The sequence below is a fragment of the Pseudophryne corroboree genome, chromosome 3 (assembly GCF_028390025.1).
Source record: "Pseudophryne corroboree isolate aPseCor3 chromosome 3, aPseCor3.hap2, whole genome shotgun sequence".
Classification (NCBI taxonomy): domain Eukaryota; kingdom Metazoa; phylum Chordata; class Amphibia; order Anura; family Myobatrachidae; genus Pseudophryne; species Pseudophryne corroboree.
Genome location: NC_086446.1, coordinates 363,098,525 through 363,122,251, shown reverse-complemented (window position 1 = coordinate 363,122,251; position 23,727 = coordinate 363,098,525). Strand labels below are relative to the sequence as shown.

The 23,727-nt window shown below is 44.0% G+C and overlaps 1 protein-coding gene across 1 annotated transcript in view; it reads right to left on the bottom strand.

Moving 5' to 3' along the window:
• LOC135057278 (NXPE family member 1-like) overlaps positions 1-23,433 on the bottom strand; it is a 283,743-nt gene extending 260,310 nt beyond the window's left edge. Inside the window, exons 1-2 of the mRNA XM_063963169.1 lie at positions 23,246-23,433; positions 22,558-22,689 (exon numbers count right to left, since the gene is read on the bottom strand). Coding sequence (XP_063819239.1) covers positions 22,558-22,689; positions 23,246-23,433 — 320 coding nt within the window. The remainder of the gene's footprint in view (positions 1-22,557; positions 22,690-23,245) is intronic.
• Positions 23,434-23,727: the final 294 nt, after the last annotated feature.

The following is a 23,727-nucleotide window of genomic DNA, read 5'->3' as shown; positions in this document are numbered from 1 at the left end:
TGCACTGTCCTACTATATATACTGCACTCAACTAAAATGCACCACAGGTATGGATGGATAGTATACTTGACGACACAGAGGTAGGTAGAGCAGTGGACTACTGTACCGTACTGCTATAGATTATATACTGGTGGTCAGCAAAATTCTGCACTGTCCTCCTACTATATATACTGCACACAACTAAAATGCACCATAGGTATGTATGGATAGTATACTTGACGACACAGAGGTAGGTAGAGCAGTGGACTACTGTACCGTACTGCTATAGATTATATACTGGTGGTCAGCAAAATCCTGCACTGTCCTCCTACTATATATACTGCACACAACTAAAATGCACCACAGGTATGGATGGATAGTATACTTGACGACACAGAGGTAGGTAGAGCAGTGGACAACTGCACCGTACTGCTATAGATTATATACTGGTGGTCAGCAAAATTCTGCACTGTCCTCCTACTATATATACTGTACACAACTAAAATGCACCACAGGTATGGATGGATAGTATACTTGACGACACAGAGGTAGGTAGAGCAGTGGACTACTGCACTGTACTGCTATAGATTATATACTGGTGGTCAGCAAAATTCTGCACTGTACTCCTACTATATATACTGCACACAACTATAATGCACCACAGGTATGGATGGATAGTATAGTTGACAACACAGAGGTAGGTAGAGCAGTGGACTACTGCACCGTACTGCTATATATTATATACTGGTGGTCAGCAAAATTCTGCACTGTCCTCCTACTATATATACTGCACACAACTAAAATGCACCATAGGAATGTATGGATAGTATACTTGACGACACAGGTAGGTAGAGCAGTGGACTACTGTACCGTACTGCTATAGATTATATACTGGTGGTCAGCAAAATTCTGCACTTTCCTCCTACTATATATACTGCACACAACTAAAATGCACCACAGGTATGGATGGATAGTATAGTTGACGACACAGAGGTAGGTAGAGCAGTGGACTACTGCACCGTACTGCTATATATTATATACTGGTGGTCAGCAAAATTCTGCACTGTACTCCTACTATATATACTGCACACAACTATAATGCACCACAGGTATGGATGGATAGTATAGTTGACGACACAGAGGTAGGTAGAGCAGTGGACTACTGCACCGTACTGCTATATATTATATACTGGTGGTCAGCAAAATTCTGCACTGTCTTCCTACTATATATACTGCACACAACTAAAATGCACCATAGGTATGGATGGATAGTATACTTGACGACACAGAGGTAGGTAGAGCAGTGGACTACTGTACCGTACTGCTATAGATTATATACTGGTGGTCAGCAAAATTCTGCACTGTCCTCCTACTATATATACTGCACACAACTATAATGCACCACAGGTATGGATGGATAGTATAGTTGACGACACAGAGGTAGGTAGAGCAGTGGACTACTGCACCGTACTGCTATATATTATATACTGGTGGTCAGCAAAATTCTGCACTGTCTTCCTACTATATATACTGCACACAACTAAAATGCACCATAGGTATGGATGGATAGTATACTTGACGACACAGAGGTAGGTAGAGCAGTGGACTACTGTACCGTACTGCTATAGATTATATACTGGTGGTCAGCAAAATTCTGCACTGTCCTCCTACTATATATACTGCACACAACTAAAATGCACCACAGGTATGGATGCATAGTATGCTTGACGACACAGAGGTAGGTAGAGCAGTGGACTACTGTACCGTACTGCTATAGATTATATACTGGTGGTCAGCAAAATTCTACACTGTCCTCCTACTATATATACTGCACACAACTAAAATGCACCACAGGTATGGATGGATAGTATACTTGACGACACAGAGGTAGGTAGAGCAGTGGACTACTGTACCGTACTGCTATAGATTATATACTGGTGGTCAGCAAAATTCTGCACTGTCCTACTATATATACTGCACACAACTAAAATGCACCACAGGTATGGATGGATAGTATACTTGACGACACAGAGGTAGGTAGAGCAGTGGACTACTGTACCGTACTGCTATAGATTATATACTGGTGGTCAGCAAAATTCTGCACTGTCCTCCTACTATATATACTGCACACAACTAAAATGCACCACAGGTAAGGATGGATAGTATACTTGACGACACAGAGGTAGGTAGAGCAGTGGACTACTGCACCGTACTGCTATAGATTATATACTGGTAGTCAGCAAAATTCTGCACTGTCCTCCTACTATATATACTGCACTCAACTAAAATGCACCACAGGTATGGATGGATAATATACTTGACAACACAGAGGTAGGTAGAGCAGTGGACTACTGTACCGCACTGCTATATTAACTGGTGGTCAGCAAAATTCTGCACTGTCCTCCTACTATATATATTGCACACAACTTAAATGCACCACAGGTACGGATGGATAGTATACTTGATGACACAGAGGTAGGTAGAGCAGTGGACTACTGTACCGTACTGCTATAGATTATATACTGGTTGTCAGCAAAATTCTGCACTGTCCTCCTACTATATATACTGCACTCAACTAAAATGCACCACAGGTATGGATGGATAGTATACTTGACGACACAGAGGGAGGTAGAGCAGTGGACGACTGTACCGTACTGCTATAGATTATTTACTGGTGGTCAGCAAAATTCTGCACTGTCCTACTATATATACTGCACACAACTAAAATGCACCACAGGTATGTATGGATAGTATACTTGACGACACAGGGGTAGGTAGAGCAGTGGACTACTGTACCGTACTGCTATAGATTATATACTGGTGGTCAGCAAAATCCTGCACTGTCCTCCTACTATATATACTGCACACATCTACTGCACAGTACTGCTATATATTATATACTGGTGGTCAGCAAAATTCTGCACTGTTTTCCTAATATATATACTGCACACAACTAATATGCACCATAGGTATGGATGGATAGTATACTTGACGACACAGAGGGAGGTAGAGCAGTGGACTACTGTACCGTACTGCTATAGATTATTTACTGGTGGTCAGCAAAATTCTGCACTGTCCTACTATATATACTGCACTCAACTAAAATGCACCACAGGTATGGATGGATAGTATACTTGACGACACAGAGGTAGGTAGAGCAGTGGACTACTGTACCGTACTGCTATAGATTATATACTGGTGGTCAGCAAAATTCTGCACTGTCCTCCTACTATATATACTGCACACAACTAAAATGCACCATAGGTATGTATGGATAGTATACTTGACGACACAGAGGTAGGTAGAGCAGTGGACTACTGTACCGTACTGCTATATATTATATACTGGTGGTCAGCAAAATCCTGCACTGTCCTCCTACTATATATACTGCACACAACTAAAATGCACCACAGGTATGGATGGATAGTATACTTGACGACACAGAGGTAGGTAGAGCAGTGGACAACTGCACCGTACTGCTATAGATTATATACTGGTGGTCAGCAAAATTCTGCACTGTCCTCCTACTATATATACTGTACACAACTAAAATGCACCACAGGTATGGATGGATAGTATACTTGACGACACAGAGGTAGGTAGAGCAGTGGACTACTGTACCGTACTGCTATAGATTATATACTGGTGGTCAGCAAAATCCTGCACTGTCCTCCTACTATATATACTGCACACAACTAAAATGCACCACAGGTATGGATGGATAGTATACTTGACGACACAGAGGTAGGTAGAGCAGTGGACAACTGCACCGTACTGCTATAGATTATATACTGGTGGTCAGCAAAATTCTGCACTGTCCTCATACTATATATACTGTACACAACTAAAATGCACCACAGGTATGGATGGATAGTATACTTGACGACACAGAGGTAGGTAGAGCAGTGGACTACTGCACTGTACTGCTATAGATTATATACTGGTGGTCAGCAAAATTCTGCACTGTACTCCTACTATATATACTGCACACAACTAAAATGCACCATAGGTATGTATGGATAGTATACTTGACGACACAGGTAGGTAGAGCAGTGGACTACTGCACAGTACTGCTTTATATTATATACTGGTGGTCAGCAAAATTCTACACTGTCTTCCTACTATATATACTGCACACAACTAAAATGCACCATAGGTATGGATGGATAGTATACTTGACGACACAGAGGTAGGTAGAGCAGTGGACTACTGCACCGTACTGCTATATATTATATACTGGTGGTCAGCAAAATTCTGCACTGTCCTCCTACTATATATACTGCACACAACTAAAATGCACCATAGGTATGTATGGATAGTATACTTGACGACACAGGTAGGTAGAGCAGTGGACTACTGCACAGTACTGCTTTATATTATATACTGGTGGTCAGCAAAATTCTACACTGTCTTCCTACTATATATACTGCACACAACTAAAATGCACCATAGGTATGGATGGATAGTATACTTGACGACACAGAGGTAGGTAGAGCAGTGGACTACTGCACCGTACTGCTATAGATTATATACTGGTGGTCAGCAAAATTCTGCACTGTCCTCCTACTATATATACTGCACACAACTAAAATGCACCACAGGTATGGATGCATAGTATGCTTGACGACACAGAGGTAGGTAGAGCAGTGGACTACTGTACCGTACTGCTATAGATTATATACTGGTGGTCAGCAAAATTCTACACTGTCCTCCTACTATATATACTGCACACAACTAAAATGCACCACAGGTATGGATGGATAGTATACTTGACGACACAGAGGTAGGTAGAGCAGTGGACTACTGTACCGTACTGCTATAGATTATATACTGGTGGTCAGCAAAATTCTGCACTGTCCTCCTACTATATATACTGCATACAACTAAAATGCACCACAGGTAAGGATGGATAGTATACTTGACGACACAGAGGTAGGTAGAGCAGTGGACTACTGCACCGTACTGCTATAGATTATATACTGGTAGTCAGCAAAATTCTGCACTGTCCTCCTACTATATATACTGCACTCAACTAAAATGCACCACAGGTATGGATGGATAGTATACTTGACAACACAGAGGTAGGTAGAGCAGTGGACTACTGTACCGCACTGCTATATTAACTGGTGGTCAGCAAAATTCTGCACTGTCCTCCTACTTTATATACTGCACACAACTTAAATGCACCACAGGTACGGATGGATAGTATACTTGATGACACAGAGGTAGGTAGAGCAGTGGACTACTGTACCGTACTGCTATAGATTATAAACTGGTGGTCAGTAAAATTCTGCACTGTCCTCCTACTTTATATACTGCACACAACTAAAATGCACCACAGGTATGTATGGATAGTATACTTGACGACACAGAGGTAGGTAGAGCAGTGGACTACTGTACCGTACTGCTATAGATTATATACTGGTGGTCAGCAAAATTCTGCACTGTCCTTCTACTATATATACTGCACACAACTAAAATGCACCACAGGTATGGATGGATAGTATACTTGACGACACAGAGGTAGGTAGAGCAGTGGACTACTGTACCGTACTGCTATAGATTATATACTGGTAGTCAGCAAAATTCTGCACTGTCCTCCTACTATATATACTGCACACAACTAAAATGCACCACAGGTATGTATGGATAGTATACTTGACGACACAGAGGTAGGTAGAGCAGTGGACAACTGCACCGTACTGCTATAGATTATATACTGGTGGTCAGCAAAATTCTGCACTGTCCTCCTACTATATATACTGCACTCAACTAAAATGCACCACAGGTATGGATGGATAGTATACTTGACGACACAGAGGGAGGTAGAGCAGTGGACGACTGTACCGTACTGCTATAGATTATTTACTGGTGGTCAGCAAAATTCTGCACTGTCCTACTATATATACTGCACACAACTAAAATGCACCACAGGTATGTATGGATAGTATACTTGACGACACAGGGGTAGGTAGAGCAGTGGACTACTGTACCGTACTGCTATAGATTATATACTGGTAGTCAGCAAAATCCTGCACTGTCCTCCTACTATATATACTGCACACATCTACTGCACAGTACTGCTATATATTATATACTGGTGGTCAGCAAAATTCTGCACTGTCTTCCTAATATATATACTGCACACAACTAATATGCACCATAGGTATGGATGGATAGTATACTTGACGACACAGAGGGAGGTAGAGCAGTGGACTACTGTACCGTACTGCTATAGATTATTTACTGGTGGTCAGCAAAATTCTGCACTGTCCTACTATATATACTGCACTTAACTAAAATGCACCACAGGTATGGATGGATAGTATACTTGACGACACAGAGGTAGGTAGAGCAGTGGACTACTGTACCGTACTGCTATAGATTATATACTGGTGGTCAGCAAAATTCTGCACTGTCCTCCTACTATATATACTGCACACAACTAAAATGCACCATAGGTATGTATGGATAGTATACTTGACGACACAGAGGTAGGTAGAGCAGTGGACTACTGTACCGTACTGCTATAGATTATATACTGGTGGTCAGCAAAATCCTGCACTGTCCTCCTACTATATATACTGCACACAACTAAAATGCACCACAGGTATGGATGGATAGTATACTTGACGACACAGAGGTAGGTAGAGCAGTGGACAACTGCACTGTACTGCTATAGATTATATACTGGTGGTTAGCAAAATTCTGCACTGTACTCCTACTATATATACTGCACACAACTATAATGCACCACAGGTATGGATGGATAGTATAGTTGACAACACAGAGGTAGGTAGAGCAGTGGACTACTGCACCGTACTGCTATATATTATATACTGGTGGTCAGCAAAATTCTGCACTGTCCTCCTACTATATATACTGCACACAACTAAAATGCACCATAGGTATGTATGGATAGTATACTTGACGACACAGGTAGGTAGAGCAGTGGACTACTGTACCGTACTGCTATAGATTATATACTGGTGGTCAGCAAAATTCTGCACTTTCCTCCTACTATATATACTGCACACAACTAAAATGCACCACAGGTATGGATGGATAGTATAGTTGACGACACAGAGGTAGGTAGAGCAGTGGACTACTGCACCGTACTGCTATATATTATATACTGGTGGTCAGCAAAATTCTGCACTGTACTCCTACTATATATACTGCACACAACTATAATGCACCACAGGTATGGATGGATAGTATAGTTGACGACACAGAGGTAGGTAGAGCAGTGGACTACTGCACCGTACTGCTATATATTATATACTGGTGGTCAGCAAAATTCTGCACTGTCCTCCTACTATATATACTGCACACAACTAAAATGCACCATAGGTATGGATGGATAGTATAGTTGACGACACAGAGGTAGGTAGAGCAGTGGACTACTGTACCGTACTGCTATAGATTATATACTGGTGGTCAGCAAAATTCTGCACTGTCCTCCTACTATATATACTGCACACAACTATAATGCACCACAGGTATGGATGGATATTATAGTTGACGACACAGAGGTAGGTAGAGCAGTGGACTACTGCACCGTACTGCTATATATTATATACTGGTGGTCAGCAAAATTCTGCACTGTCCTCCTACTATATATACTGCACACAACTAAAATGCACCACAGGTATGGATGCATAGTATGCTTGACGACACAGAGGTAGGTAGAGCAGTGGACTACTGTACCGTACTGCTATAGATTATATACTGGTGGTCAGCAAAATTCTACACTGTCCTCCTACTATATATACTGCACACAACTAAAATGCACCACAGGTATGGATGGATAGTATACTTGACGACACAGAGGTAGGTAGAGCAGTGGACTACTGTACCGTACTGCTATAGATTATATACTGGTGGTCAGCAAAATTCTGCACTGTCCTACTATATATACTGCACACAACTAAAATGCACCACAGGTATGGATGGATAGTATACTTGACGACACAGAGGTAGGTAGAGCAGTGGACTACTGTACCGTACTGCTATAGATTATATACTGGTGGTCAGCAAAATTCTGCACTGTCCTCCTACTATATATACTGCACACAACTAAAATGCACCACAGGTAAGGATGGATAGTATACTTGACGACACAGAGGTAGGTAGAGCAGTGGACTACTGCACCGTACTGCTATAGATTATATACTGGTAGTCAGCAAAATTCTGCACTGTCCTCCTACTATATATACTGCACTCAACTAAAATGCACCACAGGTATGGATGGATAATATACTTGACAACACAGAGGTAGGTAGAGAAGTGGACTACTGTACCGCACTGCTATATTAACTGGTGGTCAGCAAAATTCTGCACTGTCCTCCTACTATATATATTGCACACAACTTAAATGCACCACAGGTACGGATGGATAGTATACTTGATGACACAGAGGTAGGTAGAGCAGTGGACTACTGTACCGTACTGCTATAGATTATATACTGGTTGTCAGCAAAATTCTGCACTGTCCTCCTACTATATATAGTTACTGCACTCAACTAAAATGCACCACAGGTATGGATGGATAGTATACTTGACGACACAGAGGGAGGTAGAGCAGTGGACGACTGTACCGTACTGCTATAGATTATTTACTGGTGGTCAGCAAAATTCTGCACTGTCCTACTATATATACTGCACACAACTAAAATGCACCACAGGTATGTATGGATAGTATACTTGACGACACAGGGGTAGGTAGAGCAGTGGACTACTGTACCGTACTGCTCTAGATTATATACTGGTGGTCAGCAAAATCCTGCACTGTCCTCCTACTATATATACTGCACACATCTACTGCACAGTACTGCTATATATTATATACTGGTGGTCAGCAAAATTCTGCACTGTTTTCCTAATATATATACTGCACACAAATAATATGCACCATAGGTATGGATGGATAGTATACTTGACGACACAGAGGGAGGTAGAGCAGTGGACTACTGTACCGTACTGCTATAGATTATTTACTGGTGGTCAGCAAAATTCTGCACTGTCCTACTATATATACTGCACTCAACTAAAATGCACCACAGGTATGGATGGATAGTATACTTGACGACACAGAGGTAGGTAGAGCAGTGGACTACTGTACCGTACTGCTATAGATTATATACTGGTGGTCAGCAAAATTCTGCACTGTCCTCCTACTATATATACTGCACACAACTAAAATGCACCATAGGTATGTATGGATAGTATACTTGACGACACAGAGGTAGGTAGAGCAGTGGACTACTGTACCGTACTGCTATAGATTATATACTGGTGGTCAGCAAAATCCTGCACTGTCCTCCTACTATATATACTGCACACAACTAAAATGCACCACAGGTATGGATGGATAGTATACTTGACGACACAGAGGTAGGTAGAGCAGTGGACAACTGCACCGTACTGCTATAGATTATATACTGGTGGTCAGTAAAATTCTGCACTGTCCTCCTACTATATATAATGTACACAACTAAAATGCACCACAGGTATGGATGGATAGTATACTTGACGACACAGAGGTAGGTAGAGCAGTGGACTACTGCACTGTACTGCTATAGATTATATACTGGTGGTCAGCAAAATTCTGCACTGTACTCCTACTATATATACTGCACACAACTATAATGCACCACAGGTATGGATGGATAGTATAGTTGACGACACAGAGGTAGGTAGAGCAGTGGACTACTGCACCGTACTGCTATATATTATATACTGGTGGTCAGCAAAATTCTGCACTGTCCTCCTACTATATATACTGCACACAACTAAAATGCACCATAGGTATGTATGGATAGTATACTTGACGACACAGGTAGGTAGAGCAGTGGACTACTGCACAGTACTGCTTTATATTATATACTGGTGGTCAGCAAAATTCTACACTGTCTTCCTACTATATATACTGCACACAACTAAAATGCACCATAGGTATGGATGGATAGTATACTTGACGACACAGAGGTAGGTAGAGCAGTGGACTACTGCACCGTACTGCTATAGATTATATACTGGTGGTCAGCAAAATTCTGCACTGTCCTCCTACTATATATACTGCACACAACTAAAATGCACCACAGGTATGGATGCATAGTATGCTTGACGACACAGAGGTAGGTAGAGCAGTGGACTACTGTACCGTACTGCTATAGATTATATACTGGTGGTCAGCAAAATTCTACACTGTCCTCCTACTATATATACTGCACACAACTAAAATGCACCACAGGTATGGATGGATAGTATACTTGACGACACAGAGGTAGGTAGAGCAGTGGACTACTGTACCGTACTGCTATAGATTATATACTGGTGGTCAGCAAAATTCTGCACTGTCCTCCTACTATATATACTGCATACAACTAAAATGCACCACAGGTAAGGATGGATAGTATACTTGACGACACAGAGGTAGGTAGAGCAGTGGACTACTGCACCGTACTGCTATAGATTATATACTGGTAGTCAGCAAAATTCTGCACTGTCCTCCTACTATATATACTGCACTCAACTAAAATGCACCACAGGTATGGATGGATAGTATACTTGACAACACAGAGGTAGGTAGAGCAGTGGACTACTGTACCGCACTGCTATATTAACTGGTGGTCAGCAAAATTCTGCACTGTCCTCCTACTTTATATACTGCACACAACTTAAATGCACCACAGGTACGGATGGATAGTATACTTGATGACACAGAGGTAGGTAGAGCAGTGGACTACTGTACCGTACTGCTATAGATTATAAACTGGTGGTCAGCAAAATTCTGCACTGTCCTCCTACTTTATATACTGCACACAACTAAAATGCACCACAGGTATGGATGGATAGTATACTTGACGACACAGAGGTAGGTAGAGCAGTGGACTTCTGTACCGTACTGCTATAGATTATAAACTGGTGGTCAGCAAAATTCTGCACTGTCCTCCTACTATATATACTGCACACAACTAAAATGCACCACAGGTATGGATGGATAGTATGCTTGACGACACAGAGGTAGGTAGAGCAGTAGAGTACTGTACCGTACTGCTATAGATTATAAACTGGTGGTCAGCAAAATTCTGCACTGTCCTTCTACTATATATACTGCACACAACTAAAATGCACCACAGGTATGGATGGATAGTATACTTGACGACACAGAGGTAGGTAGAGCAGTGGACTACTGTACCGTACTGCTATAGATTATATACTGGTAGTCAGCAAAATTCTGCACTGTCCTCCTACTATATATACTGCACACAACTAAAATGCACCACAGGTATGGATGGATAGTATACTTGATGACACAGAGGTAGGTAGAGAAGTGGACTACTGTACCGTACTGCTATAGATTATATACTGGTGGTCAGCAAAATTCTGCACTGTCCTCCTACTATATATACTGCACAAAACTAAAATGCACCACAGGTATGGATGGATAGTATACTTGACGACACAGAGGTAGGTAGAGCAGTGGACTACTGTACCGTACTGCTATAGATTATATACTGGTGGTCAGCAAAATTCTGCACTGTCCTCCTACTATATATACTGCACACAACTAAAATGCACCACAGGTATGGATGGATAGTATACTTGACGACACAGAGGTAGGTAGAGCAGTGGACTACTGTACCGCACTGCTATATAAACTGGTGGTCAGCAAAATTCTGCACTGTCCTCCTACTATATATTCTGCACACAACTAAAATGCACCACAGGTATGGATGGATAGTATGCTTGACGACACAGAGGTAGGTAGTGCAGTGGACTACTGTACCGTACTGCTATAGATTATATACTGGTGGTCAGCAAAATTCTGCACTGTCCTCCTACTATGTGTACTACACACAACTAAAATCCACAGGTATGGATGGATAGTATACTTGACGACACAGAGGTAGGTAGAGCAGTGGACTACTGTACCGCACTGCTATATAAACTGGTGGTCAGCAAAATTCTGCACTGTCCTCCTACAATGCAGCACAGATATGGAGCGTATTCCAAGCAGAGAACGTAGATATTTGCAGCACACTGAGCACATATATTTGCAGCACACTGAGCACAGATATTTGCAGAACACAGAGCACAGATATTTGCAGCACACTGTACAAAGAAAGAACTGAGAGGACGCTGACACGTCCTCTCGTTATCATCACCAAAGCACGAGTGAAAATGGCGGCGACGCGCGGCTCCTTATATAGAATACGAATCTCGCGAGAATCCGACAGCGCGATGATGACGTTCGGGCGTGCTCGGGTTAACCGAGCAAGGCGGGAGGATCCGAGTCTGCCTCGGAACCGTGTAAAATGGGTGAAGTTCGGGGGGGGGGGGTTCGGATTCCGAGGAACCGAACCCGCTCATCACTACTATTAATACAGGTGCATGAAATGACTAGAGACCACATCAATGTAATAGAAATGTGTATTTAAAAAAATTATTTATGTATGCAATCCAGACACAATGGGGTATATTTACAAAGATTTGTGTTTTTGACGTTTTTAAGGGTGTTTGATCTCGAATGGTATCGAGTGCATTTTACTGCAACTTTTTGAATCCTGATACGGTCATTCACTAAGCTGCCGACTTTTCCAAAATCGTATTTTCCGATGTCGATGTGATTCGTAATGTCAGGCAGTGTTTTACGGGAGTGATGAGTAAAACACTGCCTGACAAAACACAAGGAATCCCGGCCGGATCTGTGAGATCCGTGCAGGGCTACATTGTGTACCTTAAAAAGGTGTTTTAATTGTTTTTAAATCTGAAAAAAATTGCGTGGGGTCCCCCCTTCTAAGCATAACCAGCCTCGGGCTCTTTGAGCCGGTCCTGGTTGAAAAAATATGGGGGGGAAAATGACAGGGGTTCCCCCATATTTGATCAACCAGCACCGGGCTCTGCGCCTGGTCCTGGTGCCAAAAATATGGAGGACAAAAAGCGTAGGGGTCCCCCGTATTTTTGGAACCAGCACCGGGCTCCACTAGTCATAGAGATAATGCCACAGCCGGGGGACACTTTTATTGTGGTCCTGGCGGCCCTGGCATTACATCCCCAACTAGTCACCCCTGGCCGGGGTACCCTGGAGGAGTGGGAACCCCTTAAATCAAGGGGTCCCCCCCTCCAGCCACCCAAGGGCCAGGGGTCAAGCCCGAGGCTGTCCCCCCATCCAAGGGCGGCGGATGGGGGGCTGATAGCCAAGTGTAAAAAAATCAGAATATTGTTTTTAGTAGCAGTACTACAAGTCCCAGCAAGCCTCCCCCGCAAGCTGGTACTTGGAGAACCACAAGTACCAGCATGCAGTGGAAAACCGGGACTGCTGGTACCTGTAGTACTACTACTAAAAAAATACCCAACAAAAAACAGGACACACACACCGTGACAGTAAAAGTTTATTACATACATGCACATCTCCATACATACATACTTACCTATGTTCACACGACGCTCGGTCCTCTTCTCCATGTAGAATCCTCGGGGTTCCTGTGGAAAAAGTTATACTCACATAATCCAGTGTATCTTCTGTTCTTTGTCAAATCCACATACTTGGCAAAAAAACAAACCGGAAACCCGACCACGCACTGAAAGGGGACCCATGTTTACACATGGGACCCCTTTCCCCGACTGCCAGGACCCCCCCTGACTCCTGTCAAAGAGGGTCCCTTCAGCCAATCAAGGAGCGCCACGTCGTGGCACTCTCCTGATTGGCTGTGCGCTCCTGTAGTGTCAGTGAGGCTGCACACGGCAGAGATACAATGTAGCACCTATGCGCTCCATTGTATCCAATGGTGGGAACTTTGCGGTCAGCGGTTGACAAAAAACAACCTCACCGCTGACCGCAAAGTTCCCACCATTGGATACAATGGAGCGCATAGGCGCAACATTGTATCTCTGCCGTGTGCAGCCTCACTGACACTACAGGAGCGCATAGCCAATCAGGAGAGTGCCACGCCGTGGCGCTCCCTGATTGGCTGAAGGGACCCTCTTTGACAGGAGTCAGGGGGGGTCCTGGCAGTCGGGGAAAGGGGTCCCATGTGTAAACATGGGTCCCCTTTCAGTTCGTGGTCGGGTTTCCGGTTTGTTTTTTTGCCAAGTACGTGGATTAGACAAAGAACAGAAGATACACTGGATTATGTGAGTATAATTTTTCCACAGGTACCCCGAGGATTCTACATGGAGAAGAGGACCGAGCCTCGTGTGAACATAGGTAAGTATGTATGTATGGAGGTGTGCATGTATGTAATAAACTTTTACTGTCACGGTGTGTGTGTCCTGTATTTTGTTGGGTATTTTTTTAGTAGTAGTACTACAGGTACCAGCGGGCCCGGTTTTCCACTGCATGCTGGTACTTGTGGTTCTCCAAGTACCAGCTTGCAGGGGAGGCTTGCTGGGACTTGTAGTACTGCTACTAAAAACAATATTCTGATTTTTTTACACTTGGCTATCAGCCCCCCATCCGCCGCCCTTGGATGGGGGGGACAGCCTCGGGCTTGACCCCTGGCCCTTGGGTGGCTGGAGGGGGGGACCCCTTGATTTAAGGGGTTCCCACTCCTCCAGGGTACCCGGGCCAGGGGTGACTAGTTGGGGATGTAATGCCAGGGCCGCCAGGACCACAATAAAAGTGTCCCCTGGCTGTGGCATTATCTCTCTGACTAGTGGAGCCCGGTGCTGGTTCCAAAAATACGGGGGACCCCTACGCTTTTTGTCCCCCGCATTTTTGGCACCAGTACCAGGTGCAGAGCCCGGTGCTGGTTGATCAAATATGGGGGAACCCCTGTCATTTTTCCCCCCATATTTTTTCAACCAGGACCGGCTCAAAAAGCCCGAGGCTGGTTATGCTTAGGAGGGGGGACCCCACGCAAATTTTTCCCCCAGTTTTTACAGTAAACAGACCCTTTCCCATAGATAACCATGCACAGATCTCACTGATCCGTGCATGGTTATCCAAACTCGACTGGAAAAAGCAGGTCTATTTTTTTGCTGCTTTTTTTAACGATTCGCAAAAAAATACACCCGCACTTGAGCACTCAGAGACTAACACCCAAATACGAATGAATAGTAAATACCCGTGTTGTATGAAATAACAGTCGCGTTTGACCGATGGTCTATTCATTCGTATTTCTGAACTTTGCAAATCAAACCATTACGAATAGTCCAAACACTGCCGAGATTGGTGCTTAGTGAATTCCCGTGTTGGGACTTAGAAAAAAAAACACAAAACGGACAAACTCGGATTTTTAGTAAATATTGGCCAATGTATAAGTATGTCCTCATTCAATGAATTGTAGCTCCAAGGTTTTAAGTGATATTAAAGGTTTGTTTATATATAAGTTTTTTAATGCTTTTTAATGCTTACATATAGAATTTTTTTATATACACATTTCTATTACATTGATGTGGTCTCTAGTCATTTCATGCACCTGTATTAATAGCGCCTAAGGTGGGTCATTCCGAGTTGATCGTAGCTGTGCTAAATTTAGTACAGCTGCGATTAGGTACTCAGACATGCGGGGGGACGCCCAGCACAGGGCTAGTCCGCTCCGCATGTCAGTGCCGCCCCTCCCCCCCTCCCCACCCACAGCAGAAATGCAAAAGCATCGCACAGCACAATGCTTTTGCATTTCAGGAGTAACTCCCGGCCAGCGCAGCTCCTGTGGCTGGCCGGTAGAACCTCCTCCCTGCCCAGGTTTCAGCGGCTGCGTGTGACATCACACAGCTGCTGCAGCCAGCCCCCCCCCAATGGGCCGGCCTTGCCTGTGTTGGCCGTACCGCGCCCCCTAAATGGCGGCTTAACGCCGCCATCCAGCCCCCTCCCACCCAGTGACCGCCTCTGCCTGTCAATCAGCCAGAGGCGATCACTGCAACACGACGGCCTTCGACCGCCCAGCATGCGCTGGTACACTGTGGTGCCGACGCATGCGCAGATCCGACCCAATCGCTGCAGCGAGCGAACGGGTCGGACTGACCCCCAAAGTCACTAGTAAATCATTGTTTTTTGGGGCAGCTGAAGTCAGCTGCTACTAATTGAGCTGTGTGAACACAGACACAGCTAGACTGAGTTGCTGCTTTGTATATATATTTTCCAATTGATTAGACTATTACAATTCAATTATTATTCACTAGCTCCTAGATAAGTTTGGGAAACAATAAAACTGCACTGGACTACCAATACTATTACTGAGTAGAGCTATGTATATAAAGTTTATAAACAGATATATCAATGCACAGTAAAAACTGGATGAATATTTCAGAGTACTTGTACTAAATAACCCTAAAGTATGCACTTGTTCTTAACTAACACTGTCTAAACAACATGTAGAATACTTAAGTGTCCTGTAAATGCACAGCGCTGATGATGCAGGCGGTTTTACAGAGGAGGCATCACCCAGCAGTCCCAGAATCAGAGCAGCTGTGTGTAATGGTGCCCAAACGCTGACAGTGAGTGAGGGAGACAGAGAGATGCAGCTCCAGGGCGGGAACATTTACTCTAAATGGTGCCCAGGGGCTGGGGGAAGGTATACAGGCCAGAACCTTATCCCCTTGCTGGACTTCACCACCGGGTGCTGCAGGCCCCGATAAAATGGATTATAGCCTAATCCGACCTGTGCCCTTGCCCTGGTGGTCTAGTGGGGTCTCTGTACTGCCACAGTGTCCAAGCCAGCGTGCGCCACCCACCTCCTAATGGCCGCGGCGGATGCAATTTCCAGCGGGTCCCGCCTGGGGGACCCTCTTACCTCCTCCCTGAGTGCGGCCACACAATCCCGGAGAACTTCGGTTAGTGTGTGTGCCCTGAGTGAAGAACCGGAGCCTCCGCTGTAAGTACCCGGCAACCAGGGATGCAGGAGTATACAGCGCCGCTGGGGGAGGTGATGGAGCTGCAGCAGGAGATATCAGAATGATATCTAGCAGTAGAATGCCTCTGCTGCAGCCCTTGAAGTCTTCTATCTTCTTTAAAATAGCTCTTCTTAGGGCTGCTGGAGCAGCCCTGCCTGTTAGCTGCCTGCACTGCAGGCACAAACTTACAAACTGAGCTCCTGTGCACAGAGGCGGGGTTATAGAGGAGGCGGCGCTGAGCATCTTGGGAACAGTCAAAGCTTTTAGCCTGTTGGTACCTCAGATCAAGATCCTACTCTACACCCCGATGTTATTCCCTGTGGAATACCAGAAAAAGAGATTTCTACAGCAATGTTACAGAACTTGATGCTTGAGTTTGACTTCCTGGTGACGTTGGAAGCAAACACAGCAAAGATAACCAGGTTCTGGACTATGGATTGACACTGTCTATACAGACAGTTAATTGGTTGACACCTTATGGTCAATAGGGTCCAAAGGTTTAAAGGTCAAAAAGTTGACAGTTGCAAAAGGTGGACCGGTTCAAAAGGTCAACAGAAAAGATTCATGGTACATTGATTCAGGTGCAACAAGGCATTTCAGTGGTATTAACGAATGGTTCACCACGTTAACCAAAGGTGACTCTATCGTCATCATATGGGTTGGCATTCATGTCCTTACAACTACTAAATTTAAAGTCTGCTTTAAAATTGTAAAGAACAAAAGCCACATAGATCTAATATGTGCTTTATGTAACAGAAGTGGGATCAAATAGTATCACCATCAGTGTCCTAGAACAGAGAGGTCACAGAGTTCACTTCAGTAAAGGAAAGTGCATTATGCAAAACAGAAGAACTGTCAAAGCTACAATATGTCAGCAATTGTATGTTCTTGATACACAGTACAGTTAGAGATTATGACAAGTGAGTCACAGTCACTGGAACATTGGCATAAAAGTTTTGGTCACCTTGGATATGACAGTGTTCAGAAGCTATAGAGCTGGAAGTTTAGCCATTACCCAAGCAGAGCTGCAGCACCACTTAAGATATTACAAAAAAATATGTGTAGTCCAATGGAAGTAAGCTCAGTGAGTGGATAAAGATACATTGTGGCTTTTACAGTTGACTTTACAAAAATGACATGCGTTAACTTCATCAGAGAGAAATCTGAAGTGGTGAAAAAGACTGCAGAATTTAAGAAATTTGTAGAAAATCAGACAGGTTCCAGACTGAAAACTCTGATATCTGATAAGGGTGCAGAATACCTCAAAAGAGAGGTGGAATAATTCTTAAGAAAATATGGGAGATAGCATCAATTGACCATTGCCTATGCTCCCGAGCAAAACAATTTCAGTGAACGAGCAAACCGCACACTAGTAGAGAGAGCAAAATGTATGCTAAAGGATGCAGCTCTAGACAAGCAGTTTTAGGTGGAAGCCATGTCCACAGTATATAATCTCAAGAACCCTTCTCTTACAGTTGCCCTAAAAGACATAATGCCTATTGAATCGTAGTAAAAAAAAAAAAAATCAAGTGTAAGACATCTCAGAAGTACTGCCTATGTACTTACACCAAAAGAGAACAGACAAAAGCAGGATTAAGGGTGGTCATTCCGAGTTGTTCGCTCGGTAATTTTCTTCGCATCGCAGCGATTTTCCGCTAACTGCGCATGCGCAATGTTTGCACTGCGACTGCGCCAAGTAAATTTGCTATGCAGTTAGGTATTTTACTCACGGCATTACGAGGTTTTTTCTTTGTTCTGGTGTTCGTAATGTGATTGACAGGAAGTGGGTGTTTCTGGGCGGAAACAGGCCGTTTTATGGGAGTGTTTGAAAAAACGCTACCGTTTCTGGGAAAAACGCGGGAGTGGCTGGAGAAACGGAGGAGTGTCTGGGCAAACGCTGGGTGTGTTTGTGACGTCAAACCAGGAACGACAAGCACTGAACTGATTGCACTGGAAGAGTAAGTCTCGAGCTACTCAGAAACTGCACAGAGAAGTCTTTTCGAAATATTGCGAATCTTTCGTTCGCAATTTTGATAAGCTAAGATTCACTCCCAGTAGGCGGCGGCTTAGCGTGTGCAATGCTGCTAAAAGCAGCTTGCGAGCGAACAACTCGGAATGAGGGCCAAAATTAGTGAAGTGCATCATGCTTGACTATTGCCATGAAATAAAAGATGACAGATTATGGAAATGAATACCAGAAAAATCGAGGGATGTTAGCGTCAAAGACATAGCACAAGCAAATATGGAGAGTAGTGATCTCCAGGCTTCAACAAATAATTGGATCCAGATAATGAAAATACATGTTATAGCACTAGCAGTATGAAAATTAATGAGTTAATAATATGTGTGTTTGCTCATGGGATGTATTCTAAATAATTGCAGTGTTAATGCAAAGATGAAAAATGCAAAATAGACAGATTTATATCTGACACATTCCACTGCCAAGGGAATACATTCCTAAGTCTTTATGATAGATGAGATATAGCTCCAGTGCTGCCACATAAATAAATAAATAAAAAATAAAAATAATAATAATAATAATAATAATAATAATAAGTATAATAAGTATTATTATTATTATTATTATTATTATTATTATTATTATTATGTAGTACTGGAAGTATTTCTAATTTATCATAAAGGCATTATGCTATCTTACACTTTAAATATATAACTGTCATCAGTAGTGACCAAGAATATGGAATGACCACTTCCGAGACTGCAGTACCAAGCCTGGACAGAGAGTGGGCCTATCTCTGCAGCTGTGAACTAGGATATTATTATAGACATGTCCTCAACAAAATGTCCACCGCCATGGAGGAGACATAGAAAATAGGATTTTAATTACCTAGCGGTAAATCCTTTTCTCGTAGTCCGTAGAGGATGCTGGGGCCCATTTTAGTACCATGGGGTATAGACGGTTAAGACTTTTTAGCAGTGTGAACTGGCTCCTCCCTCTATGCCCCTCCTCCAGACCTCAGTATAGGAACTGTGCCCGAGGAGACAAACAACTTTGAGAGAAGAATTTACATTAAACTAGTGGCGAGATTCAAACCAGCACACACCATACAAAAAACATGCGGCCTAACATGGCCTTTAACATAACCCATGCTTACGTGCATGCATAACATGCATAACTTAGCAGCAGCTGCTGTAAAAACATCCAAACACATGAGAATTTGTTTAAAAAGACAAAACGTAATTTGCAGGAAAAATGATCACTGGGCGGGTGCCCAGCATCCTCTACGGACTACGAGAAAAGGATTTACCGGTAGGTAATTAAAATCCTATATTCTCTTACATCCTAGAGGATGCTGGGGTCCATTTTAGTACCATGGGGATGTACCAAAGCTCCCAGTAAGGGCGGGAAAGTGCTAATGTTCCTGCAGAACTGACTGACCATTTAAGGTTGTCAGCAGCCAAGGTGTCAAACTTGTAAAACTTAGCAAACATGTTTGCACCTGACCAAGTAGCAGCTCGTCAGATTTGTAATGCCGAGACACCCCGGGCAGCTGCCCAGGATGAACCCACTCTCCTGGTAGAGTGGGCTTTTACCGAACTCGGTAACGTCAATCCTGCCATGGAATGAGCGTGCTGAATGGTACCTCTGATCCAGCGCACAATAGTCTGCTTAGAAGCAGGACACCCAATCTTGTTGGGGTCATAGAGGACAAACAAAGATTCTGTTTTCCTTATCCGTGCCGTTCTTTCAACATAAGTCCTCAACGCTCTCACGACATCCAAGGACTTTGAAACGGCTGTGGTGTCAGAAGCCACTGGCACCACCACAGGTTGGTTGATATGGAAAGACACAACCTTCGGAAGAAAGTGCTGACGTGTTCTCAGTTCAGCCCTATCTTCATGAAAAATCAAATAGGGACTCTTGTGTGACAGAGCTCCTAATTCAGACACTCGTCTGCCTGAAGCCAAGGCCAACAGCATGATCACTTTCCTAGTGAGAAACTTCAACTCCACCTCTTGCAGAGGTTCAAACCAGTCCGACTTAAGGAACTGCAACACCACATTAAGATCCCATGGTGCCGCAGGAGGCACAAAAAGAGGTTGGATGCGCAGAACTCCCTTCACGAATGTCTGAACCTCAGGAAGGGAAGCCAACTGCTTCTGAGAGAAAATGGACAATGCAGAAATCTGGACCTTGATAGATCCTAATCTCAAGCCAGCATCCACACCTGCCTGTAGAAATAGGAGAAGACGTCCTAATTGAAACTCCACCGCAGGAGACTTTTTGGATTCACACCAAGATACATATTTCCTCCAAATATGATGGTAATGCTTGGACGTTACTCCTTTCCTGGCCAGAATAAATGTGGGAATGACTTCATTGGGAATACCCTAACGGGCTAGGATCTGGCGCTCAACAGCCATGCTGTCAAATGCAGCTGCGGTAAGTCTTGATAAACTAACGGCCCCTGCTGAAGCAGATCCTCGCGAAGAGGAAGAGGCCGAGGATCTTCTATCAATAACTATTGAAGATCTGGATACCAAGCCCGCCTTGGCCAGTCTGGGGCAATGAGAATTGCCCTAACCCTTGTTCTTCTGACAATCTTGAGAATTTTTGGTATTAGTGGAAGTGGAGGGAACAGATACACTGACCGGAACACCCACTGGGTCACCAGTGCATCCACTGCTACTGCTTGTGGGTCTCTCAACCTGGAACAATATTTCTGAAGCTTCTTGTTGAGACGAGATGCCATCATGTCTACTTGAGGAACGTCCCTACGACTTGTTACCTCTGCAAAGACTTCTGGGTGGAGGCACCATTCTCCTGGATGGAGATCGTGTCTGCTGAGGATGTCCGCTTCCCAGTTGTCCACTCCCAGAATAAAAATTGCTGACAGAGCTCTTGCATGTCTTTCTGCCCAGAGGAGTATTCTTGTCACCTCTGCCATTGCCACTCTGCTTTTCGTTCCTCCCTGACAGTTTATGTATGCTACTGCCGTTACATTGTCTGACTGGATCTGTATGGGACCATCTTGAAGAAGATGTGCCGCTTGATGAAGGCTGTTGTACACAGCTCTCAAATCCAGAATGTTTATGTGAAGGAGTACTTCTTGACATGACCATCTTCCTTGGAAGCTGTCCCCTTGAGTGACTGCTCCCCAACCTCGGAGGCTTGCATCTATGGTCACCAGGGGGTGAGAACTTTGTAGCAACCACAGGAGTGAAATTCTGGCTTTTGTCGACAGGATTATCCTCTGATGCATGTGTAGATGCGATCCTGACCACTTGTCCAGTAGGTCCCACTGGAACACCCTGGCGTGGAATCGGCCATATTGTATAGCCTCGTAGGCCGCTACCATCTTCCCCAGCAGGCGTATGCACTGATGAATCGATACTCGTGCTGGTTTCAAAATTTGTTTGACCATCCTCTGGATTTCTAGAGCCTTTTCCACTGGTAGAAATACTTTCTGTACTTCGGTGTCCAATATCATTCCCAGAAAAGATAACCTCATTCTTGGTTCCAATTGTGATTTTGGAAGATTTATGATCCAACCGTGCTGTTGAAGCACCATCAGGGATAGTGCAATGTGCTGCGCCAACTTCTCCCTGGATCTCGCTTTTATCAGGAGATCATCCAGGTAAGGAATTATGTTGACTCCTTTCTTGCGAAGGAGAACCATCATCTCCGCCATCACCTTGGTGAAAATTCTCGGAGCCGTGGAGAGCCCGAATGACAATGTCTGGAACTGGTAGTGACCGTCCTGAACCACAAACCTGAGGTATGCTTGATGTGGAGGGTAAATGGGAACATGCAAGTAAGCATCCTTGATGTCCCCCGACACCAGAAATTTCTTTTCCTCCAAGCTGGAGATCACCGCTCTCAAGGATTCCATCTTGAATTTGAACCTTTTCAAATAAAGATTCAGACTTTTTAGTTTTAAAATCAGTCTGACCGAGCCATCCGGCTTCGGCACTACAAACAGGCTTGAATAAAATCCTTGTTCTTGTTGTACGGCAGGAACCAAGGAAATTACTCTGTCTTGACTTGCGTTCAGCACTTTTGTTCTGTCCTGAACAGAAACTGGTAAGGCTGATTTGAAAAATCGGCATGGGGGAAGGTCTTGAAATTCCAACTTGTAACCTTGGGAAACTATCTGTAATACCCAAGGATCCAGATCTGAGTGAACCCAGACCTGGCTGAAAGACATTAGACGTGCCCCAACCCGATCGTACTCCCGCAGGGGAGCCCCAGCGTCATGCTGTGGTTTTAGCAGAAGTAGCTGTTGACTTCTGCTCTTGCGAGCCTGATGGTGTTGTAGGTTTTCTACCTCTTCCACGCCCTCTTTCTGCGAAGAAGGGGGTACCTTTTGCCTTTTTGGACTTGTTGGGCCGAAAGGACTGCATCGTATGAGAATGATATTCTTTCCTAGGTGGAGCAGCTGCGGAAGGCAGAAATGCTGACTTGCCTGATGTAGTTGTTGAAATCATGGCATCCAGCTTGTCTCCAAAGAGGGCCTCTCCATTGTAAGGGAGTGCCTCAATATTCTTTTTAGATTTCGCATCAGCATTCCATTGGCAGATCCATAGCGCCTTTCGGGCTGAAATCACCATAGCGGAGGATCTTGAACTCAACAACCCAAAATCCTTCATAGTTTCGACTAAGTAACCTGCTGCATCTTTGACATGGCCGAGAGTTAGGACTATTTCATCCCTGTCAACTGTGTCTATGTTAATAAGCAAGTTGTCTGACCATTTCTCCACAGTGTTACCCACCCACGCACAAGCAATGGTGGGTCTGAGCAATGTTCCATTAGCAGTACATATGGATTTTAGGGTTGTCTCTAATTTACGGTCAGCCGGATCTTTTAAAGAGGCTGATCCTGGGGCAGGCAAAACAATTTTCTTAGACAGCCGAGAAACTGAGTTGTCTATCATTGGGGGTGT